Here is a 25,710-nt window from a genome sequence, read left to right on the forward strand (position 1 = left end):
GTGCCACTTAGCAGGTTGTTTTGTGCGTTTTCTAGGCTTAGATATTTGGCACCATGACAGTTCATTGTTGTCTAGCTACTTCTCTCCAGTTAACTGAAAGTTGGCATTAGCTTTATTTGAAGTTTCCAGAACAAGGTTGGTTCCCTTAGGCACAAGCGATCGGCAATTCTTCTTAATCACAAACAAACTAGCTCTTTTGGCATCTCCAAGTATACTATATTTATACAACAACATACCCAGTGAAATCCCACAAAGTGGGATCTGGGGAGGGTAGTGTACGCAGACCTTACCCGACCTTGGGAGGTAGAGAGGCTGTTCCGATAGATCCTCGGCATAAGGACAAGCCATTCTACTATATCTGTATGAGAAAAAAGTGTCTTAGTAGATTACTTGAGAATTTGAGATGAACAATAGCCGGACACATGTTCTCCTCGATGCTCTACGCGGCCGCGACCTAAGCCAGGCAACCGCGATGCAGCTGCCAGTAGTCTCAAATCCTAACGAGGTGTTAAAACTTATAATTAAGAGTTGGGTTGTTACATTTCAACACAAATAAAAGGTTTTAGCTTAAGCTGTTGGATTCTGCCGAACCCGTAACCACAATGTTGGCTCCACCCCTAGTGGTAGTTGATAATGTGTGCGGCCAATGGTGGTGGTGGTGGTAAACATTGAAATGTCATGTTTGTAGAAATCCTTGAATGGATAGCATTTGTTATAAGTTTTAATTATTCAGATCTATTTAAATCCATTCAATAATTGTAAAATAACAAAACAAACCCACTTGATGATTGAGTCGGAATGAATAAGATTCTGACTATAAAAACAAATGCATTTAATGACTGCAATTTGAATTATTAAGATTCCAATCTTTATTAAGTGCAAAAAAGAATAAGAGCAAACAAATGAGACCTTAATTTAATTGGACACGACGCTTAAGAGTGTGAAAGTGAATTTTCCGATCTTAAATTAAATATATGTCTAACATAGCAAATTAATCTTTGCATGTTGTGATGTCAGAAATATCATGTTATTTTTATGAAGGATTTCCTGAAAATTCTGAGAGTTGTATAAAATACTCCCTCGATTAGTTTTTACTTGTCCCCTATACTAAAAATAGATGTCCATTTTTACTTGTCCAGTTTGGAAAACCAAGAGATAATTTACCATTTCATACCTGTTTTACTCTTACTATTAATTATGGGTAGGAAACTTCAATGAATTGTTAGTGTTGCACAACTTTAAAGTATTGTTCGATTTATTTCAATCATTAGATGATTTAATAATAATTAGGGGTGATATAGAAAAATTATCATTCTATTTATGGCTCCTAAAGGGGTGTGCCATGCCAATACATAACAAGTAAAAATGGATGAAGTGAGTAATATTATCACTTAAATCATGGGAGAACATTTCGTAACGTTTGAGGATTAAAAGAAGTGTCAATAGATCGAAGAAAAGAAGAGAAAATTTATTATCCCTCCATCCCATTTTATGTGGCACCATTTGACTAGTCACAAAGTTTAAGAAAAAAGGGAAGACTTTTGGAATTTGTTATCTAAGACAAACCTTAAACATTTGTGTGGCTATTAATCATTTCATTAAGAGTAAAAGGAGAATTTTAAAGTCAAGTTATTTCTAATTATAGAAAAATGACATTCTTTTTTAAACAGATTGGAAAGGAAAGTGTGCCATATAAATTGGCACAACTAGTATTGTAAATATTTTAATGTTGGTACCTTCACTTACAAGCAAAAGAGGAAGTAGAAAAAGTAAAAAACTGAAACGGTAACTTCCTGGTTGGGCACTCAGTTTGGAAGTAAATAAACTAAATGTATGTACAGCAGATATGGACCCTAAAACCCTTTTTATGTCATTGTTTTCCAAACCCTGCCGCGAAGCATCAATTCGAATAAGAGAATTGGGGATTTGGATTGGGGTTTTCGTATATCACTTCTCAAAAATCAATCCTCAATTTGATTCTTTTTTCGATTTGCATTGATTAAGACTATTTTCAGTAGATTTGCTTTTGATTTTCAATTCGATTCAATTTGATGGAGGATACGAATCAGCAGAGCATCGATCAATTCACGTCTGTTTCATCTCCAGGTTCATACAGATTTTAACCCCTTTTTCTTTGTGTGTAATTAATTACATGGTTTATGGTGCATCAATAGTGGATCTAGGATTTAGTGGAAGTGAGGGAAGGGCACCTCGTAGTATATATGGATGTTTTTTTGTATAGTTTGTTTAATTTTTTCTATATATGCATATATACCTCAAGCACGTGGTTCTGTATTAGACAACAACAACAACATACCCAGTGTAATCCCGCAAGTGGGGTTTGGGGAGGGTAAGATGTATGCAGTCCTTACCCCTACCTTTGCAGGGTAGAGAGGTTCTGTATTAGATGGAGTCTACTTATGCCGACCTTGTATGTAATGTTATCTTGTTAGAGATTTATTTAGCTGTTGTTTAATGATCGAATAGGACTAGTCCTATGCACAAAGTGCTTCCAGGCTAGGGCAGCGTAGAGAAGACTGAGCTAGAGCGGGAGTATCTTAGGCAGCCTTCCCTTGCGCAGGGGTGGACACACCTTATGTCAAGGGGTTTCATCCGACACTGTTTTGTCGAAAATTGTAAAATATATATATATAATCTGAAAAAGAAGAATACATATATATTATAAAGATCGAGTCCTTCGCAGCAATATTCAATTAAAAAAAAAAAAAAGAATTTGTAAGTGTATTGCTAAAAAATTTCAGGTTCTGAGTGAGAATCGAACCCGAACACCTCTCCTACTAAGGATCCAATAAAACCAGTCAACCTAAAGTTATTCCAACATAAGTCTTAGACATTTAATTACTTGAACTCGATTTGAACTGGATTATTCAAGCTAAACTTAAAACCTTAATGTTGCAATAATTATTCATTTTTTTCTCCAACTTGTTCATCTGTTTCTTCTTTAAATGTCGACACTGATTACCAAAAATCTTGCGTACGCCACAGCCTTTGCGTTTACGGAAGGATGCTTTTTTAACACCTTATAGTAGAGTACACTGGTAATGATGTTGTTGTTGTTGTAACTCTAATATTGAGCCAAAGCTTGCCCTCTGGTGTTTGTCTGATGTATTAATGGGAAATTTTCTTTTGGTCTCGTTAGGCATTGGTTTACCGTGGATAGTTCTCTTTCTTAGGGAGATTAGTTGCTTTGCGGTTGCTCTTTCAGGGTTTCACGAAAGGGGATATTTGGATTCTTTCCCTTTGTATCTTTTATTTGTTGGCTATAATTACGAGGATTTGTGTTATTTCTCAAAAAAATAATTACAAGGACCTGTGTTACAGTAAGCTGTTTTGGAAGCAATTTTGTGTGGGTATCAATTGTTGGAGGTGATTTCTGAGGAATTGTTATCATTTAAAAATCATGACGTGCAGTTTTAGTATGACTAGATTTGCAACATGATTGTGATTGCTTTCCTAACTAATATCTCATCCCAGAATTGAGAAAGGAGCAAGAACCCTAACTGGTGAATTTTTTCTACACTGAATCAGTGAATCTGCTTTTTTTCTTTGTTTGTGTCAACCGAATTTGTATCCCACACAAAGTACATACTGCATATTTGTTATATACAGATAATTGTATTGAGTGTACCCATTGGTACTCTTTTTTTTATGACACGTACCCATTGGTACTCTTCCAACATCTGAACAAGTAAAATCACGTGATGTGTGGGTTAGGTGCACGTCTCGAGTTCGAACCCTGCTATAGACAAAAGTTTGGTATTTAAGCGGAGAAGGGTAGAGGAGCGGGCCCATTAATTAAATTATTAAAAAGATTATCAAAAACAAGTATAATCACAGTTTAGAAGTGCTTGGGTAATGCCCAAACAATCATTGAATTATCTGCAAGTGGCAATTAATGACTAACCTATACAGATACACTAAAAATACAAGCAGGGGTCATAATCCAGATCTTCTTGATGGCTTTGTCAACTCTTCATAGGCTCCAGCTCTCATAAGCATCCTTCACTGAGAGGGGTCTGGTCCAATTGAGGCCAAAGAGACAAAAAACATGTTTCTGATTTCTGAAGCCACCTCACAATAAAGAAGAAGGTGTCTGAGGGTATTAACCAAACACCCCAACGAGTCTGTGATAGCATACTTAATACCCCAACGCACATCATGGCGGTGAAGAAATAATACCCAACGCTATGGGGCATGATCATTTATTAAATGATTTCAGCATTTTAAATAAGATAAGTCAAGACCACCGATTCTGCCAAGCGCATGCTCGTCCTGACACATGTACAAAGGCAGACAAAATGCATTTTAAAAGCAAGCTTTGAGAAAAAACTAAAAATCTCACTTACCTTGAATGCTCAATTCAAGCACACTTTTTAACAAACCATAACTCTGCTCTCGGGTTGCAGATCACCTCAAACTACACAAAACAGGTTTAGAATGGTAGATAAAACCTTAAATAAACATACACTAAAATTTTTAATACAAGCCTAAGTGCCTAACTCATGGTCAAAAGTTGACCCAAAATGTCGACTCTGATCAACTGGTCAGAGTTCCTGGATCGTGACCAACAATGATTTTTTCTCAGTGAGAGGATTCCAAAATGCTAATCTAAATTAATTTTTTACAACATTTGCCCTCTTAAATGAAGATTTGGGTTGAAGAACCGTAGGTCTAAGACTTTCTCAAATTTTCACATTTCCACTATAAAATCTACTCGTGATCATGTAATAAACTCAAATAAAAGGTCAGAATCAGTACCTTGATGATTTGGGTTGAAAATCTCTTTCTGCACTTGCTATTGCTTTGCTCCTCTCCTTTTTATTTCCTTCTGATGTCTTCTAATGCCATTTAGACTTTAATTCCTTATATTATGGGCTTGGACCCCACCTGTGGGACTATGCTTGATATGTTGTTCTTGTTATGGGCTTGGACCACTAAGTTTTCAACTGAATTAATTATTACTCCCTTCGTTTCAGTTTGTTTGTCTTACTTTCCACTTTAGTCGGTTTAAAAAAGAATAACACTTTCTATATTCAGTAACTCTTTACATCCTGCATGACATATTTAAGACCTCTTAGTTTGAGATCACAAGATTCAAAAGTCTTCTTTATTTTTTTAAACTTCGTGCCAAGTTAAACTAAAACAAACAAATTGAAATGGAGGGAGTTTTTTGTTTTGCTTTCTCATAGTCAAGAGACTATTATGTCCACTTTAAATATTTGGGATATTACAAGTTCTTACTCCTTGTTTTTACTAATTGAACACCTTGGGTTTATCTTAATTGAAATGCATATGGGATTCATTTTTATGCTTAAAACAACTTTTGAAAATTAAATTTATCAAAAAGTTGTCTATTTTCAAGTTTTCTTTAGAGTGGAGCGTCATTTCCAATTGCGGGATCCAAATTTTGAGCATTAGTTCCAAATCTTTTTCACAAAGCATCCCCTTGAGGCTTTCCTCTTTTTTTTTTTTTTTTTTTTGATGACGTGGGAACCCGTAGCCGCTACCCTTCGGGTGCGCACAGGGTAAATCCAGCTCCTGTGTAATAGCTCGCAAACCACACAGGAGAGATAACCGGCACTAGGCAAGCCCCGTGCGACGAGCTCGACCCAGAAGGCAAATCCCCTGCTGTCGTAGGCAGGGGGTTTCGAACCTGAGACCTCCATTATGAAAGCCCCATGCTCAACCAACTGAACCCCTCTTGCGGGTTTGAGGCTTTCCTCTTTTATTGTGGCCTTTGGGAGAAAGGAACCTGCTTTTTCATCTGAAGGGGGCAATCTCATATCCTATTACCTCACGTAGCAGGGTCTCTGCATTTAACATTTGGATTTGGCCTTGAGAAATCCATTCTTCATCTTTGTTGTTTTACTTATCAAGTAAATAAATAAATCTACCAAAACATCTATTTAGAAATGGGGCAGATGGACAGTTGGGTTGTTTAAGACCTACTGGGGGAGAAGTGGACAGAAGATGTGTGTAAAAAAAAAAAAAAAAAAAAAAAATCGTTTTGGTCTTAAATCAAACCTGTGAGAGAAATGAAGTTAGATTTAGCAGGATCCTTTCATGTCCTTGTTTTCACTGCTTTTGTAAAAAAATCTACACATTATTGAGTTATTACTGCAACATTTGCATTAGTATTGACAAATAACAGGCTTGTTTATGTGTGTGTAGGTGAAAGAGTTGCTGAGCCACAAAATGCTGCAGAACAGGTATACTACTAATAGTCTTCAATGTCATTTAGTTCATCTTTTGTATAGTTTTGCCAACATATTGACATTTTATGTTGGTACTTTCGTTTTATTCCATTATCAGCCTATTTCGCCGAAAGATGAAAGGGTTGTTTCTGCAAATGCTTCTCCGGATGCAGCCATCCCTGGGGCTTCAAGAAATGCTAAAGATCACCCTGTTACCTCTGAAACTGGAGCTCTATCCACCTTTTATCCACCCAACTCCTTTTCTCCTCAGGACCAAGGTCTTTATTATGGAGGTTAGTTCCTTTGGCTAATGTTTAGTTGATGTTGCAGTTCACCTGGTTTTACATGGATAGAGCAAGATGCCAAAGAATAAGTTCCTAGTAAATCATTTCTCTTTTTTTTTTTTTTTCTTAAACTACAAATGGTCTTTGTCTATCATTGTAGTACACCATGTGATTCTCTGATATACTAAAAAGTTGTTACTTTTACAATAGCTCCAATGCTTTTGGGGATACTAGCTTAATATGTGCAATATGCTTTTGTGAAATCCGAACTAGTTTCCCTTGTCTTCATTGTTTGGTTAAACTTTTGATAGAATTGATCTTTTTATGGTTGACAAGCTGTCTGCTTTCTCTCTCTCTCTCTACTTATTTCAATTTGTTCCACTAAAATCTGAATGCAATGTGATTGGATAAATGTAATGTAACCTCTTTTCTCGGTTGCATTTTTTTGAAGTGACTATGTCTTGGTCATCTCTTTCTTTACCAGATTACTAATTTTTTTGATTGTGAAGGTAATAGAAATAAAAGTTCTACAGTACTTAAAGTTTTGATTAATGGTTCACAATGATTGTGATATGTAAAGTGTAAGACAAGTTTAGATGGTACTTCTGCCAATGGATTCACCATCGTTAATGTACTTCTAGACCTTAATTCTAGGAATTCCTTTGTTAAACGTCGTCCCCCTCCTATGGGTGTTATGGGGAGTACAGAAAATCCTTATGATCAATGGTCCTTTATTTACCTTCTGGCTCAGGTTACGACAATGGCACTGGGAGTTGGGTCGAACAATCTAATGATGGCAATGTGAACAACTTGCACGTGGTTCCACCAGTAAGTTTTGATTCCAGTTTTGTGTGTGGAAGCATTTATATTCCAACAGTGAAATATTAATTTCTCCTTGACCCTTTGCAGGCGATGTACAATGAAAATCCGCTCTTTTTCCCTCCCGGTTACGGCTTTGATGCTCAGATGGCATTTGGACAGTTCTCCCCCATTGCTAGTCCTCTTTCTCCTTTTATGATCGATGGTCAGCTATACTCACACCAGATTCCAGTTTCTCCATCTTACTATGCACCACCTGTTTCCCCTGGCTTGCCACATGTTACATCAGCTCTTCCAGCTTCACAGTCTGATCTGGTGGCACCAGGAAGCACTGGCCATGAAATTGATGGCACACAGTTTGGGCCAGGATCAGGTTACTACATGCCTGTTGGATCGTTTGGTGGAGGCGAGCTTTCAGGAAGCAGCAACATTGGTTTCTACAATTACCAAGGTGAATTTGGATCTGGTCAATCTTTACCTAATCGACCTAACCCTGTGGACTCTGGAAGATATATGTCTCAAATGACATCTGCGGGACTATATCCACAACCAGGTGGCATACTTGGGTCGTATGAGCAAAATGCCATGCAGGTTTGTTATCATTTTCCTTTTCACTGGAAAATCAAGTGAAAGAGAAGAAATGAATTGGGAAAATCTGTTACTAATTCTCAAAAAATATCTGTTAGTTATTCTAATGATAAGTGTTTTATCAACTCAAATATCATGTTCATAATATGATTATATGCTACTGCATACATCAAAAGTTATACTACCCTTATAAACAAAACAACCCAGTTTAAGTGCATAGCGTAGTAAGAGATTTATGTGGTACTTATTCTGATGTAGCTCGTTCATTAATGGTTAAGTTTTCAATTTATCAGAAAACTTAAGGGTAAAGCACCTTTTCATGCATTAGAGATAGAACTTAAAACTCGATCAATTGTATCTTTTTTTGGTCGGGTAAAATGTTAAACTCGATCAATTGTATCTTTTTTGCAGTCAGGTAAAAAGTAAAACACGATCAATTATGACTTGTCTGGTTTTACGTATTTCATTCCTTCTTCAATGTCCACCTTTCCTCTCACTAATGAAAAGAAATACAATATGATTTAGCAATGTAGCCTGGACTCATCTTGACGAATTATTCGTGCCACAATCACAAAGGCTTCATAGGTGTTTCATTGAATAGCTAGTTAAAAGTTTGTATTCACAAGATTTAAGCCTTATTTTCAACAGCATTAGTATTGGATATTGGTGTATGTCCAATACTAGTGCTTTTTGAAGGTTTCTGTCATTTGTAATAGAAAATACGAGATTGTCTGTGTCTCATCAGTACCCAATTCTTAGACCATGTTGGTAGTGTCTGATGGGATAGCATTAGGGGTATGACAATTATATTCGAGGGAGAGAAATAGTAGGACTTTTGACGGGCCTTTGTGTAGAGTTAAAAGCTTCCTTTGTTTTGGTTATAATTTGGGACTAACGAGAATATACCATATTGTACAGATGGTTTGATTTTTTGAGTTTCAGTGGAAATCCCTTAGTTTGTAAGCAACACCATCTGTGAATTGTCAGTAAAATAATTTGAATTATAAAATCACGTGTACAACACTATATATTAGAAGATACCTGTCCAAGAAATTCATCCTAGATTTCAAATAATTAAGGATTACCTTATTTTAATAGCATTGAATGTGTTAACTGTTCCCATTTTGTGGTACGATAAGAAAACAAGAAAATGATCCTAATGTGTTCCATCTCTTAAGAGGTGGGCTTGTGAATAAAGTCTTGTATATAATTGCTTACTTGGGATTTTAAGGTGTTTATACAGATGTCAACACTAATTTAGGTGCCCCTTTTATCAAACTGTATAAGATCTTATTTATCCTTGTAGATGTCATATTTTTGTCCCTTTTTTCCGTAACTTCTTATTTTTTCAAAAATAATACTAGTAACTTAACTACAGTAACTTAACTACATAACTGACGGTGTTGATTTTAGTGTACAGAGCAGATATTTGATCAGTGGAACTATGAAGCATTAGTTTTCGCTCCCTCCTTTAAATGATTCTACTTTAGTAATGTTAACCACAATGATTGGTTTTGAAATTATAGCCATCTATTCTTATGCACCTTCTTACCCTTTACATTCAGCATATTGTCCTCAACAAAAAAATTAAAGAACATAGTGCATATTATAACTGCAAAATCTGGATAATGGTCATTAGGCGCTCAATTCACTAGTTTGGAAATGAGATCTAGTCAATGCTGTATTATATCTCCTAACTTTAATAGGGCTGAGATATATCCCACCCCAGAAAAGCAGCTGACTTTTGTTTATTTGAGAAATAATCTCTTTGCTCTTATTTCTTTTTGGCGCATCCATGAGGTTCCCATAGGTTTAGAGGATTGGGTGGCTTTTGTAGAAAACCATGTCTTGCTGTGAGGTTCTCTACTTTTTGGTATACTTCTTGCATACGGGCTCTTCTTCTGCCCTATTTATATGAAAATTATTACTTGATAAAAAATAAAAAAAACTGACTTTTGTCATCTCGAATAAGAAACTATAGACAGGGAACTGATTATCTTATGTCCCGTCTTGTTGTCTCTTAGTTGTTTATATTCAGTAGCTTCTTCTGTTCTGATTGAATTCTCTACTTATTTTTTCAAAACCAGGCTTCACATCAAGGTCTTGGATTTACACCAGCCTCCTCAGCCAGGCATTATTCCCAAGGCGGTTTTTATCCTGGTGCGAACTATGGTAGTGGTTCTGGTTCTTTGTGGGAACCTGGTCACCGAAATTGGATAACTCCTGACAGAAGTGGAAGACGTGAAAGGGATCGACACTCTGTCAACATTTCCTCTGAATCTCTTGGTATGGCAAGTGAACGAAACCGAGGACCAAGGGCATTGAAACCAAAGAGCAAGGCTTCCGTTGAGGATAGCTCGTCATCTGTTATTCATAAAGAAGTTGAGTTAACCTCTAATTTGCAGCCTGACCAGTACAATCGGCCTGAATTTCTCACTGATTATGAGCATGCTAAATTCTTTGTCATCAAGTCCTTCAGTGAAGATAATGTTCACAAAAGTATCAAATATAGTGTCTGGGCTAGCACTCCTCAGGGAAATAGAAAGCTTGATGCTGCTTATCGTGAAGCAAAAGAGATGAATGCTAATTCTCCTGTTTTTCTCTTTTTTTCGGTATGTTCCTTCTCTTATATTGCCTTGTAAGTTAAAAGAATGCAGTACTCTCCTGGAGAACAGTTCTTATAGAGGATACCCTTTGTCATAATTCTCAGAAGGCGTCTATTTCTCTTTCAGTTCTTTTTTTCATTTTCCACTGCTGATTTTTCTATATTTGTATCTCTTTTTAGCAGTTAGCACTGTGTGTCATTATCATTGAGAAATTAGTGAACATCAATGCATGCTAACAAATATTGAGTACTTCTATATGATTGGCATGCATAACTTTTGAGCTTTTAATTTTTGGGTACAACTCTAGGTCAATGCTAGTGGACAATTTTGTGGGGTGGCTGAGATGGTTGGACCTATTGATTTTGAGAACAACGCAGAATACTGGCAGCAGGACCGATGGAGTGGGCAATTTCCTGTTAAATGGCATGTCATTAAGGATGTTCCTAACAGTCAGTTTCGCCACATACTTCTGGAACATAATGACAACAAGCCAGTGACTCACAGCCGAGATTCTCAAGAGGTATATGTCGTCTACTATACTCCTTTTAATCTTCTATACTGTTGTTCTTTCTTCTCTAATGTCTAAGATTATCATCCAGCTCTGAATGTGTATTACCTATTGGAGCTGCAAATAATCTGCAAAATGCTTATCTTGAATGTAGCTAGTCCAGATCTTCTGCCTTTATCATCACACATTTTTTCAGGATAGGTTGCATATTGATCAATGACTGCTAGAAATTTCTCTCTTTGGTCTTTCGGAAACAGCCGTCCTACCTTGGTAGGAGTAAGGTCTGCGTACACTCTACCCTCCCCAGACCCCACGATGTGGGATTTCACTGGGTTGTTGTTGTTCTTTTCTCTGTATGCTAATATTCAAAACCGTGCCAGTTGACAATACTGTGCCCTTACTCTTGCTTGATTTATGTGTCCTATAGCTTGTGGGAACCAGTTGAAGTTGCTTCACATTGTTTTGTCACTCTGATCATTTCAGGTGAAATTGCCAGAGGGAATAGAAATGTTGAAAATTTTCAAAAACTATGAAGCGGATACCTCTATCTTGGATGATTTCACCTATTACGATGAGAGGGAGAAGTCCTTGCTTGAAAAGAAGAGTAAACAGCGAACACTTCCACCTGGTAGTGCTGCAGTGACTACTGCAGCTGACACAATAAGTCAACTAGCTGATAGTCTTGCCGGCACACTAAACTTGGAAGGCAACAAGAATTTGCCTTAAATAGAGTTTGTAGTGCACTACCTTAAGCCAGTAGCAGATTCCAGAGGCAGGGTTTACTGCAGTCATTCAATGTTTATTTGGTTGGGCAACCAGCTGGCTCATATAGTTAAAAGGATATTGCTAACAGCTTTTTGGGAGGTGGCCTTTTCATCACCTTTGGATCAGAAAATTCTCTCTCTCTCTTCCTTCATTTGTCATTTGTTCAATTTGTTGTGATTTGCAGTTCTTGGGCCAGGAGAGAGTAGCCAGTAGTGTTAGTGCTAACTGTCTTCCCGTTATTTCTTCGTTGTTTCTATAAAGTAGGTGATGGCAGGCAATACAGAAGCCATCCGACATTTGGAAATTTGTGGATCTCTCCGGGCTGATGCCTTATTGTACTCGAGCTTTTCTTAGTTTCGGACGGTACCCAGGGCTGCTTTGTTATTGCTGTAGAATTACCAAAATGGGTGATAATTGGGAGGAGGCTGCAACATGTTTACAGAAATCAAACAACTTTATATTAAGCCTGTATTCATGATCAACCCAAAATAATGCCTGGCTTTTATAGTCAGATTATTTCTTTTATGGTGTCATAGGTATCAACGTTTTCTCTGCTGCATTATGCCCGCAAATTCTTTACTCATACCGTAATGTATGGTAGCTTCTTTTCATTTTCTATCTGCATCGAAGTTGAAAATATATACATTGTCTACAGGATTTCATCGAGTGTGAGCAAAGGTTATAATAGGTCTCACAGAGGTAATGCTAGTATCACTCTGTGGTTCACTAGGGGAGAGACCATTTTCCCTTCTTTTCTTTTTCTTTTTGTTTTGTTTGGTTTGGGGTCGGGAGTCAGTTGAATTTTGTTCAACTTGACGACCATGACAATCTCCTTTTTTTAAAAGAGTTAACAAGTAAAGACGTTGAACTGGGAAATAATGGCCATGAGTGTGAGACTATTGAAATTCGAGCAATGTACCGAGATTTTAGTTATGGTCTCTTGACCCCTTAAACCCACAGTTTGACAAGGCAGCTACATCTCAAGTAGAAGCTTCTTGGCAAAGATTTAGTAGGTGTTTGGACATGTGATTTCATCTCATGCGATGGAATCAGCGTTTGAACATGCGATTTTATCTCTGATTTCATCTCATGAGATGAAATTTCAAATCATTCAAAAAGGCATGATTTGGAATTTGAAATCATGATTTTAAAAAATATAAATATAAAATTTGTCCCATACGTTTATATTTTGTAAGAAAAGACTCATAAATTGATAGATATATTTACCAATCATGTTTACTAATCGGGAAATGCATGCTCGGTGTGGAGATTATTCGTACCATGCGGGAGAATTATATTAAAAAGTGGTTACATTAATATTCATGTTAAATTTTCTTTTTTTATTATGGACTATGATTTATTCATTTGGTAAAGATTGTATAAGAATTGAAAAAAATTTGATGATTTTCACAACTTGTGAAATTTTTATATTTATAAAAAAAACTGCAATTTGAAAAATCTAAATCGAAGGTCCAAACATAATGAAATCACTTTATTGATTTGACTTCACTTTTAAGGAGGTTCACTTTATTGATTTGACTTCACTTTCAAGTAAAATTAAAATTAAAGATAGGGACCAGGCGGGCATGAAGATAGGCCATTCGAGACCTTTTCCTCGCGGAACAAGAAGACGGAATCCCCGTTCAATCTGTAGTCAAAGTTGCTAGCAATGGCAGGTTGGACCAAGTAGGATAGTTGAAGGAACTTATGATCTCCCAGGAAATGGAAAAATCAATCCCCAGTCTCCAATCAAAATCTCATTCTTGCTCCCCAATAATCAGAAAACTCCAGTCCTCAAAAACCTCTCATACACCAATGCCACATTGACTAATATTATTGTGGTCACATGAATTGATTCCCGATACGCTCGCAATCCTTCCAAGCAAAATATGTCACTCTTACTAGCATATTTCTGCATTGTAAGATCAACCATTGGGGACTAACACAAAGATGAGGGTGTGCGGATGGATCAGAAAGTAAGATCATCAGGACACTATATATTTTGATCAAACTTACAACAACAAAGTGTAGGGTCTAACAATTCCATAAAAGGACAGGTATAAATACACATCAGCCCTCTCTATTACTACTAATCAGCATCTTAAATCCAAAGAGAACAAAAAGAGATACAGCAAAGAAACAAATAGTACTCATAACTTGCTCCCTTTTCTATCTGAACAAAGAAATTATGCTTGATAGAGATACACGTAGAGGAGTTAAAATCATCTATTGTTTTGGCTTCTTCAAATTTTTTACCCCTGCTTTTACTGCTTCCACATTAATCAGTAGTCATAGGTTGACTTATGCAGCACCTAAAACGGGCCTTTCTGACGGTTGTCATGATCTCTGTTTCCGCGATCTCAAGCATTCTGACCACCTGAGAGAATGGTGGCCTATTATCAGGGTTAGCATCCCAGCAGCGGGTCATGATCTCACTTAGAACAGGCAAACAATCATTGGGTATTGCTGGACGAACACCTTTGTTGACTACAGCAAAAGCTGCCTGCACAGCGGTCATTTTCTGGAACGGAAGCATACCTGTTATCAGCTCCCACAAAACGATGCCAAAACTATAAACATCAACTTTGTGGGTGTAAGGCCGATGCTGGATCATCTCCCTGCAAAACAGAGTAAATGAACTCAAGCAACCTACAATAAAAGTTACATGCTAAACAATTTTGGATGTTTTCTTTTTTTCCCCCAAAAAAAAAAAAAAAAAAAAAAAAAAAGAATCATGACATATTGTAAAAATTGAAGCAAAAATGGCAGAATTGCTACAGCACATAACGAGTTTCTCAGGAGAATATAGCTAGAAAGGTTTTCCTTTTTCAGATGAATACAAATCAAAACTTGAAATGCTAGAACTAGATTTAACTTATTCAGAGTGCCCTAGAAATGCTGAGCAACAAACTTTATCTGATATGACGACACCCATTTTTAGGCGAGACCGTATTACATTAGTCAGAAGCATATTTTTCAAAATTTTCCTTCAACAGGTCATCTATTTTACATTCTTTAGATACATGTACCATCACAGTGACATGCTCACCCCAACCACAGCCACCTCATACATCTATTCTGATTACAATAATTCCGACCTGACTATTTCTGGCAGCAACAATCACCATGAAAAAAAAATGGTGATTGTCGCTGCCAGAAATAGTCAGGTCGAGATTCTTGTTTCAGAGTAAATTTCAAAAAGAAATTCCTATTAGAAACAAAAAAAAAATTATTCCACTTGCCACATTTTTTGAAACAGAATACAGCTTAAACATTAATCTGGTGATGGGTGAATACCGGAAATCTAAAGATACTGCTCTGATTGGGAGATGGAAAGACGGCCTCTTTTACATCAAGAGCTGGAGTAGAAGCATCGAAATCCTAACGCATAAATAACGGATATAGAGTATTCATATACCCAACCCTAACTAGTTTGAGATGAGACCTAGTTGACTGTTTGATTAATAATTATATTGATGTAACGGAAAACCCACGTAAGAGATGTAAACAGAAGTAGAGAATCTCATACAAAACATACTCCCTCCCCGTCCAATTTATGTGACGGTGTTTGATTAGGCACGGATTTTAAGAGAAAAGGGAAGACTTTAGAAACTTGTGGCCTAAATAAGCCATAGAAATTTTTGTGGCATCATCTCATTAAGGGTAAAACGGTAAGTTTAAAGTTAAATTGTCACTAAATATAGAAAGATGTCATTTTTTTGGGACTCACTAAAAAAGAAAGTCATATAAATAGGGACGAAGGGAGCAATTAATAACCCACAAGTCTCCAAGGGCTAGTGGCACACGGTTAAAACTCAGTAGATAATGGACCCGGCCCTCTACGCTATTCTATTTATATACCAAGCCTTTGCCTACGCAGGGTTCGAACCCGTGACACCATCACACCATACATTACGAGTTGCGTTCTTACCACTGGACCAAAGCCCTAGGGGCCACACCAAAATTTGATGTGTTTCATTGAAGGGCATCAAGAAGATGCAAAGCTACAGGAGGCTAATTACAAAAGAACAAAAGTGTAACAAAATATCGTTTGCCCCAAACAATGTCTCAATCAAGAACTAAAGTGCTAATAAAATTCAAAAACTGTACTAGTTACTGGGACAACATTGTCCAACAAAAGAGATGCACTAAACATTTCGATTGCAATTTGATTATTATAGTATTAAAGTCATACGTTTGGTACTTTCTTTTCTGAAATTGTGGGCTTCACTTCACACTTTTCGCTTCAAGTCCTATGGAATTTCTCACGTTTTTACATTTTTTGCCTTCAAAAGCACATTCAAAGAACAAAGGGGACTCAGGCAAGGTGACCCTTTTATCACCTTTTCTGTTTGTGATTGCTATGGAAGGCCTTAACAATATGATTAAAACAGCCAATTTGAATGGGTGGATAAAAGGTTTTGATGTAGCTAGAATTGACAATGACAGTCTAGAGGTGACTCATTTACGGTATGCAGATGATAAACTTATATTCTGTGATGCAGAAGAAGATCAATTGAGATATCTCAGGGTGATTCTGGTTCTTTTTGAAGGAATATCTGGCTTGCATATTAACTGGAGGAAAAGTTTCCTTTACCATATTAATGAAGTAACAAACATGGACCTGTTGGCTGCTGTTTTGGGTGGTGAAGTAGGGGCTCCAACAATATATCTTGGAATGCCTTCGGGAGCTAAATCCAAGTCAGCAAAAATTTGGAACAATGTTATTAAGAAGGTGAAAAGAACTTGGCCAGGTGGAAGACCCAGTATCTGTCAATGGGTGGCAGATCGACTCTTATCAACTCAGTACTTGATGCACTTCCAACATACATGATATCCCAGTTCCCCATCCCAACAGGGGTCATCAATAGGTTGGATGGCCTCAGGAGGAATTTTTAATGGCATGGGAACAAAGAAAAGAAATGTACCACTTGGTTAAGTGGAAAGAACTCACTTTTGGCAGGAAATTTGGAGGGTTAGGGATCAAGAACTTGAAGATTCAGAGTAAAACTCTTGAAACGCAATGGTTGTGGAAGTTCACCAATGAGAATCAACTCCTATGGGGGAATATTATTACTTCTCAAAAAAAAAAAAAAAAAAAAAAAAAAGGGGGGGGGGGGGGGGTGGAGAAGGGGAATATTATTAAAGCAGAGTATGGAAGACAAATGGATGACTTAGGAGGTCACTACACCATAGGGGGTTAGTCTATGGAGATCCATTAGAGCACTGTGGAATGAGTTGAGGGATAATTCCAAGATCAAATTTTTTTTTTTTTTTTTTTTTTTTTTTTTTGATGAAGTAAGCATTCAAAAGCATCAAGCAGATGCAACACTTACAAAGAAAAGGTTAAAAACTCCAGACACTGCAAAAGAAAACTAGTAAGAGCTGGGAGTTTAAAACCATGAGCAAAAGACTCAGGCTACTAAGCCACTGAGAGGGAGCCAATGAAATCTAAAAGGGGGATAACATCATTCACAGGGGATAGATTGCTCCAACTAAAAAGGTTAACTAAACACTTTGATTTTAGAGAACAGTTAGGAGTTGAAGTCCCATCAAAGCATCTGCTGTTCCTCTCTGTCCATAAACACCAAAAAACACATGCAGGTATCATTTACCAGATCTTGTTGATGGTTTTGTTCACTTTCCATAAGCTCCAACTTTCAACTGCTCCTTTTAAGCTATATGGGATTGTCCAACTGATTCCAAAAATTGTTGTAAACATGTGCTAGAGATCTGCTGCAACAGGGCAATGCAAAAAAAGATGGTTAACTGACTCTGACTCTTTTTCGCACATATAGCATCTGTTCACCAAATGGATCTTCTTCTTTTTAAAATTATCCAGAGTTAGTATGGCATTTTTGAGGGCTGTCCAAGTAAAACACTTGACTTTGGTGGGTAATTTTGTCTTCCATATCAATTTCCAAGGCCAAGGATCAGTCAAAACATTGATAGTATTTGTCCTATTATAACTTGCCTTCACTGAGAACTTCCAAGACATAGTGTTTGATGGGAGTAAAACTAGCTTTTGGAAGGACAATTGGCAGATTGGAATTGGTTTTTCCTAGATATCTTCAATATAGTTCTAAGCCAGCAAAGGACTATAGCAGAGATGTGGACACCTCAAGGATGGAACATCATCTTTAGAAGACATCAATACTGGGAAGTACAAAGAGTGGCTGAATTCTTTAGTACACTAGAGCAGTTTAGTGGACTACAGACAGGTGAAGATGTATTATGGTGGCAAGGAAGCAGCAGGGGTTTATTCAAGGTTAATCGCAGCTTACAAGATGATGAATTATTCCAACCAGCAGATAGCCAACTGGCCTTGGAAACACATCTGGAAAACTAGAATTCCTCTCAAAGTTGCCTGTTTTGTGTGGCTACTGGCTAAAGAAGCAGCCCTTACACAGGATAATTTGATGAAAAGAGGGTTCATTTTATGTTCCAGATGCTTTTTGTGTGGCGAAACAGCAGAGACAGCTAACTATCTCTTCCTTCACTGTAAGATAACAGCTCATCTATGGAGAATTATTCTTAACCTCAAAGGCATTTCCTGGACCATGCCTGGAAAGGTTACAAATGCTCTTAAAAGCTGGGAGGAAACAGGCTTACAGGCAAAGGACAGGACTAGATGGAGAATTATCCCTGCTTGCATCTGGTGGACAATTTGGAAGGAGAGAAACTCCAGATGTTTTGAGAATGTGGTGAATGGGGTAGAGAAGATCAAGCTAAGCTTTATTTTGCTGTTGTATTTTTGGCGTAATCAGATCTACTCAAATGATACTGTCACTATTATTGATGTTTTAGATTCAATATAGATAGAGGACACTAAAAGTTAGGTTTCAGTACTACCTACGTACTGTTTTGCTACATATGAAACATAGACAAAGTTACCCGTTTCAAAAAAAAAGAAAAAAAAAAAAAGGCACAACTAAACTATACAAGGGAGCTTTCTACACCTTCAAACACTCTGTGTTCCTCTTTTCATATAAGTCCATATGGCGCCAAAGGAGCTACTTCCCAAATTCTTCTTAATAGCATCTAGTAAGAGGTTGTTGATTTAAATAAAATCAAATGGAAAAATTTGATTGAACTTCCAATCTTCTGGAGTCCTCATCCTTTTGACGTACAAATATTGGAATTGTTGCAAAATGTCGAGACACAAATGATCCTCTTTTCTGAATAAAAGGGAGCATTTTTGTGGCTCTCGACGAAGTGTTGGTCCCTTGTATGTCTAAGAATAAAACTTTTTAAACTGCCAAATTTGTTTGGTGAGAAATGTGAAGTGAAAAGGAGGGATTATCACTTTGTTCCTCTCAACGTATTTCAACAAAGGAGCTAATCCTTGTATTTTTTAAGAATAAAACTTTTTCAAAACAGACTTGTCTGACGAGAAATGCAAATAAAATTTTAAAAAAGAGCTTCCTGCTTGCAATCAAATTATATGTTTTTGAGAAAGGTAATAACTTCTATTGAAATCCAAAAGATCAGCATCAAAGCTGCTGAGAGCTGTTGTTACAAGCTCCAAGAGGAGCCAAAGGGGCAAAAGAAGGGATCAGCAAGTAGCTGAAGATCTAAAACATTAACAGATGCCTATCAGATCTACTAGGTCCCCTACATCACTAACAACATCCTGTTTACACCAAAAATAGAAAAAGACTAAGGCAATTCATCTTGATTTTCTGAGTGGATGCTTGCAATGAAATTATACCCCTTGCTTCTCTCTTTTTTTTTTTTTTTTTTTTTTTTTTTTAAGGATAATGGTATTACCTTTCCATAGTTCAAGGAGAAAGAGTTCAACATAGCTTATAAGCGCACATTACCTTCAATTTTGAAAAGGTATGCAACATTTGCTGTATTTCAAACCATCAAGAGAAGGATGTAGTAAGAATTTAATACCCAAGCAGATATCATGCAGAACAAAATTATTTCTTTTCGCAGCCATTGCTCCTTTGCCTTGGTAAGTAAACGGCTGTACCAGTATGCATGAATAGGTAACATATATGAATCAAACAGTAGGACGTTCGGAACAATAAAACTAACACAAAAAAGACAAAATATTCACACGGGAATAAGAGAAACAGCAAAACTAGATCTCTTACTGGGTTTTTCCAAAAGGCCAAAGCCTGGAACAAGATAATAGGATTAAACAAAGCTGCTAGAGAGTCCAGAAACTTACGGAGCCATCCAGCGATATGTTCCAGTCTCTGGTGTCATTCCTTCAGTCTGCACCTCAATACGAGCAACCCCAAAATCCGCAATCTTGATTGACTTGTCCGCAGCAATCAGTAGATTGTCAGATTTCAGGTCACGGTGTATCAGATTCAGGTCATGTACATATTCCATTCCCCTTGCCACGTCTAAAGCCTGTTTCACTGCTAACTTCAAGGGCACAGATCGATTTTGTCGCCTGGCCAGAAACTGACGCACTGATCCCCCTTTTGCATATTCAGTCACAATACACCAGACCATTGGTTTACGGCATGCACCAATAAAACGCACTATATTTGGATGTTTCAACCTTGCCAACATCATGACTTCCTGCTGAAATGCCTGCTCCATCAAGTGAGCCCTCTCGAGATCGTTTTCTGGCTTCTCTAGAAGCTTGATTGCAACATCCTCACCATTGTATGATCCCTTGTAGAGTTTCCCAAAAGCACCTTGAGCAAAAGCTGGACCCATGTTCAGCTTCCTCAAATCAATCGTCCACTCATCATAATTCTCAAGCCCGTCAGTAGGAGATCGAGGATCCATCAAAGCTTGAGCTAGGGCATCATCACTCAACCCTTGAGAAACTCTCCCCCTGTTTACACTACCTACCACAGAATAGTTGCGGACACGCTTGAGGCCCTGGTGGTTTAAAATACGAGTGTGGGAGCCATTTGATCCAACACTGCTGTTATCCATTGACATCGCAACGGAACCTCCACCATCGCTCATCTGCAAACTCCCATAACTGTCGATTGACATGTTTGACCCCTCACCAAGCTTATGGTAAAAGTTTTGAGTGATGCCATAGTTATCATGGTTCTCATTTAAGTCTATAAGTCCTGCAAACTTAGGAGCCTCCAACATTTTCTCTGATAAAGCTACTGCAGCACAAAAGCTTCCTGTCTAGCTTATTTATTCTGCATGAGGATTTGCATAGTCAAACTTCACTCTCCATAACCCTGAGGAAAAAACATGAAGAACAAAAGATCTCTTATTCAAAACCCAATTCAGAAAATCCTCCTCTCCCACTTGAATGCAATTACCAATTGATTAAGGGACAATAATTACACAAAGATTGTTTCAAACTTTAATGACATAAAAGACTCAATCAATCCATTTGATAAAAAATGGATATTGGGCCTAACTCAACCTCAAAAAATAGCTCGTCATGTGATGGTCGTCCAATACCACATATGACGAAGCCAAATAACCCATCACCTATCGATGTGGGAACTCACCACAACCCCGCACGCCTAGAGCTGGTCATCTAGAGCGTGGATAATATAAGATGAGAGCCCAACATCGGGTAAATCATGAATTGGATGGGAATGGCTCTGACCATGTGAGAAGGAAAAGAAATAAGAGAGGACACTACGGCAACAGGATTTCTTGGGTTTGGTCGCATGAGGGTTCCAATTCTATTGGTGGTACTGGTATATGTGCAGTACCTTTAGGAAGCAAAGGAACCTCAGAACATTTATAGAATTGCCGGGAATGGAGTTTCTCTTCTACAATGATTATTTTCTCACTAAATGTTATGAGACCATGATAAGAAATTTATCTTACACCTAACATCTACCTCAAAGCTAGCTCATGAGGTGATGATGATTGCCCAATACCATATATAACGAGACCAAATAACCTATCACCTACCGATGTGGGAACTCAACACAAATCAACTACGCCTCAATTCCAAATTACTTGGGGACGACTACATGAATCCTCTTTATCCATTTTGCTCTATTCACCTCCATTTTATATAAAATACTACGTAAATAATTTGTATTTGCATGCAAATTAGAGCTTCTTTATACCAAGATTCTCCAAAAACTTACTTGTCCTTACAAAGATGCAAGTCTCTAACACAAACTCCAAACCAAATTTAAGTGTAAACCAAACAACTAAACCTTGATAACAACTAGCTCATATCACCTATATGAATCAGTTTCTTCCTAGCTAAGTCGGCATTGATCCTAAGATATCTATCCCTCTTCACTAATTGGGTAAAAAAGCTAATTCTCACTACATTTAGCGCCCGTTTGGCCACGGATAGTTTTCGTTACTGTTTGGACGTAGAATTGTTACAATTTTCCGGAATATTTTCACTCCAAATCAGTCATAAAAATCCAAAAATAACTCCAATTTGCATTCATGTCCAAACACAACTCCAGTTTGTAAATACCATTTTCAACTTGAAAACAAATACTACTTTTTTTCCGAACTTCACAATTCTCATGTCCAAATGCCCACATAAAAGTGGCTCAGAAATAAGGACAAACAATCAACCATAAGTCTTTCTGAAAACATAAATGCACAGAACAATAACATAAAAAACCTCCTATTGAATTTTTTTCTTCCAGACCCCCACCCACTAAAAAAAAAAATAAAAAAAAATTGAAACTTTAACCAGCTCAAAATTAGCAAAAGCTAGCTGATAATTCCCATTAATACAAGAAGAAAAAAACCCATCATTCGACGACGCAAGAGATTAATCAACAAAAAGTAAAGAAATTTCCTCAAAACAATAAAGGCTAAATTGTAATTTCCTCAAAACGCGTCTGTCTCAGCTTCCATCTCACCCCCAAAATAAATAAATAAAAAAATAGAAACTTTAACCATAAGCCGTAAAACAATAGCTTTACCCAGGTCAAAAACAAGCTGAAATTTCCCCATTAATACAAGAGAGTATTCAACAAAAACTAAAACTCCCCTTTTGTTAAATTGTAATTTCCTCAAAACGCTGTATCCACCTCAACCCCACATAAAAAAAAAATAAAAAAAAATCGAAACTTTAAAAAGAAGCTAAAATTAACAAAACCTTTAATACAACAATAAAAAATGACCAAGTCAACAGAATGAATAAAGAAGTTGGAAACTTTAACCATAATCAGTAAAACAAAAGCTTAACCCAACTCAAAATTAGCAAGCTGAAAATTCGCTTTAATGCAAACTAAAAATAAACGAAAGAACCCATTGAAACATTAACCACAAGCAGTAAAAGAAAAGTTGTCAAAATGAAGAAGAAAATTCCCATTACTAGAACAAGAATAACCCATACAAAATTAGGTGATCTGAGGGTAAAATTACCTTGATCAAAGAGGGGCTTGACTTTGTAAATTCACTGTTCCAACTTACAATAATCCGATCAATTCAAGTTGTACACACACGCGCAGCGTTCAACGCATAAAAAGGAATATTATTATAGAAGAAAGAAAGATAGAAAAAAGAAAAGTGGAGGAGACTAGTAGTAGCAGTAGAAAGAGAAAACACACGCAGTGATGAAATGAATATTGTCTTCTTAGCTATAAGGGGCTCGTTTCCTAGCCTTATGCGTCTGTTAATATAAAATACTACCTCCCTTCCGTACAATAAATGTCACCTTAACAAAAGATATATATGTTAAGAAATCATTAATCTAAAGTTTATCATATTACCCTTATATAAAAAAAAACTACCTTTTCCTCCTGATGAGCATGCATAAATAATCTATCTTTTGACATTGTGAATCTAACTATCATTATTTAGAGTAATACTACTACTTCTTTTGCCTCTTATTAATCCTACTAGTTGCAGTAGGCTCGTGCTAAGTCCAAGCTCAAACTCAAAATATAAAAATAGTATATAACTTTTATCAAATAAGCATAATTTGAGTCACGTATGTTTACTACATAATTAATTTAATATAATTACAAGTTAAACATATCTTCTCCATAAATTTGAATAACTATTAGAGTTTCTTCGCCATACAATTGTATAATTTTTAACAAAAAAAAATTATTTATGAGAAAGCAAGTTTGGTTTGAAAATTAGCAAATATCAAAGGGACGTACGTAATTTATTTTATGCTTAAAAGGATTACTTCTTAAGAATTAATTTAATTCTTCATGCATACTTTATGTTTAAACGGATTAGCTCCTAGTTAATCAAACATGCTTATTAAGCTAATTCAATCTGGACTGATAATGCTACCTTCATCTTCAGTACTATACAACACCATTCAATAAATTTTACTTTTTGTATTTGTATGCATATGTGATCTCACTAAAGAAGTAAAATTTTGGAAGTTTAAAATAATAGAGAGGAAATGTTGGTGAGGAATATATTATGTGAGATATGTTAAAATATAAGGTAAGATCTAGTAAATGCTTCAGTTGAAAAAGAAACTTTGGCACCAAAGTTACATAAATTATACCAGTTTAAGAAATAATTTAAAAGGTACTTCCCCAGTTCATATTATATGATGTTTTTAGTTTGGACACACTCTTTAAAAAATCACCCACCCCTAGACTAAAATATCTTTAATTAAATGGTATCAATTTAATATTTCTTACTTGTGTAACAATTCACTTATTGGAAATAAGGGTAAATTTATTTAATAATACCTGCTTAGTTATATAAATAATTATTTATTTTAAACTAAATATAAAAATTAAGACCACCATATAATATGGATTAGAAGAATAATCTAAAAAGCACCTAGAAGAGATTTTTAAAAAAGTTACACAACACCAATTATAAAAGCCCATATGGGAAGTGGCCTTTAGTAATGAATGAGACAAATATAAAAAATTGAAAATATGCAAGGACAATTCAAAACATCCGCATGTAAGATTCCTATAGGGTGCTTTGAGATGTGAGGACTACAAAAAACCCATATTGACACTTATATATAGTAGTTTTGTTCCATGGGCCAAATCTTTCATTTTCAAGCGAAACCCAAAATTTGACATTGTGAATTTAACTTTTGGCCTTGAATAAAGAAACTTGTTATTTTTTGTCCAAGGATAAACATGGAATAAACTAGTCAATATATGCATTGGCATCCTAAGGTGACACTTATTATGGAACAAAAAAATTTGGCTAAGGTGACACTTATTATGTGATAGAGGGAGTAATAGTTTTGAGAAAATTTAGTATTATTTTTATATAGAAATTAGTTATTCATTGGTTAGTTATACATGTATTAGTTAATTTAGTATCTATGATAAATAATACATTCATAACTTATAATATATGTAGTGTTACTTATGCTGGATATAACCTTAAATAGTCCTGAAATAAAAATTTAGTAGTAATTTATTCTTTGTTTGATTACTAATTTTGGGATAATTTATATCAGAATTAAAAATAGTACCACGATAAGTTGTCTCTGTCACGTAGTGGAATACGAATATCAAGATTAGTTATCCCAGATAAAACAACCGAACGTAGAATAAAACGATATTAAATTTTTATTCCAGAACTATTTTTATTTATCCACCATACCAAACAAGCCCTAAGAGTCTTGGTCTCTCGTTTTTCTCTTTACTCGCAACGGGGGAAGACGTGTTGTATAGTCGCTCGTATTTTTCAACAGACATGCTGTTTTGGGTCAAGAATAATCTCGGCCGCGTAATAAATTGAGCTTTGACTGCTAGGACTTTTGTGCTTGCTATGGTCTATGGGTGTTCCCTTGACTGGGTCAATTTACAAACTCATTAAAATAACTCTGGAAAAAAAAAAGAGAGGAATATTTGGAGAGAAATTCATGATCTTATTAGTGACTTTCTCATGAGTCTACCTAAATTGATTTAATACGAAACATTGTAGTAGCAGTTTGTGGTATGAAACTAGTACTCTAAAGCAAGCAAATAAAATGAAGACTCCAACTAACAAAGAATAAAACAATAGAGGGTAATTTTCACTTTTATTCAAATAGTTTTAAATTTAAAATT

The 25,710-nt window shown here is 36.3% G+C and overlaps 2 protein-coding genes across 2 annotated transcripts; one reads left to right on the top strand and one right to left on the bottom strand.

Moving 5' to 3' along the window:
- Nucleotides 1–1,830: 1,830 nt before the first annotated feature.
- On the top strand, nucleotides 1,831–12,342 carry LOC132068740 (YTH domain-containing protein ECT1-like). Its single transcript, XM_059462429.1, has 8 exons — nucleotides 1,831–2,106; nucleotides 6,193–6,230; nucleotides 6,334–6,508; nucleotides 7,251–7,327; nucleotides 7,409–7,909; nucleotides 9,994–10,518; nucleotides 10,820–11,032; nucleotides 11,504–12,342. The coding sequence occupies exons 1-8, from the start codon at nucleotides 2,052–2,054 to the stop codon at nucleotides 11,744–11,746; spliced, it is 1,827 nt and encodes a 608-aa protein (XP_059318412.1). The 5' UTR covers nucleotides 1,831–2,051; the 3' UTR covers nucleotides 11,747–12,342.
- A 1,412-nt stretch (nucleotides 12,343–13,754) lies between these two features.
- Nucleotides 13,755–23,318, bottom strand: LOC132068741 (serine/threonine-protein kinase STY13-like). The gene is made up of 3 exons (XM_059462430.1): nucleotides 23,084–23,318; nucleotides 19,965–20,955; nucleotides 13,755–14,403 (listed from the first exon to the last, which is right to left on the bottom strand). The coding sequence occupies exons 2-3, from the start codon at nucleotides 20,858–20,860 to the stop codon at nucleotides 14,064–14,066; spliced, it is 1,236 nt and encodes a 411-aa protein (XP_059318413.1). The 5' UTR covers nucleotides 20,861–20,955; nucleotides 23,084–23,318; the 3' UTR covers nucleotides 13,755–14,063.
- Between the last annotated feature and the right edge of the window lie 2,392 nt (nucleotides 23,319–25,710).

This window comes from Lycium ferocissimum, chromosome 8 (genome assembly GCF_029784015.1).
Source record: "Lycium ferocissimum isolate CSIRO_LF1 chromosome 8, AGI_CSIRO_Lferr_CH_V1, whole genome shotgun sequence".
Taxonomy (NCBI): Eukaryota; Viridiplantae; Streptophyta; class Magnoliopsida; order Solanales; family Solanaceae; genus Lycium; species Lycium ferocissimum.

Excerpts from the sequence above, each read along its gene's own strand:
- LOC132068740 (XM_059462429.1), top strand. The coding sequence starts at position 2,052 with ATGGAGGATACGAATCAGCAGAGCATCGATCAATTCACGTCTGTTTCA. Across the intron at positions 6,509-7,250 it reads CCAAGGTCTTTATTATGGAG|GTTACGACAATGGCACTGGG; the intron begins GTTAGTTCCTTT and ends CTTCTGGCTCAG. Across the intron at positions 7,328-7,408 it reads ACTTGCACGTGGTTCCACCA|GCGATGTACAATGAAAATCC; the intron begins GTAAGTTTTGAT and ends GACCCTTTGCAG.
- LOC132068741 (XM_059462430.1), bottom strand. The coding sequence starts at position 20,860 with ATGTTGGAGGCTCCTAAGTTTGCAGGACTTATAGACTTAAATGAGAAC. Across the intron at positions 14,404-19,964 it reads ACATATCGCTGGATGGCTCC|GGAGATGATCCAGCATCGGC; the intron begins GTAAGTTTCTGG and ends TCTGTTTTGCAG.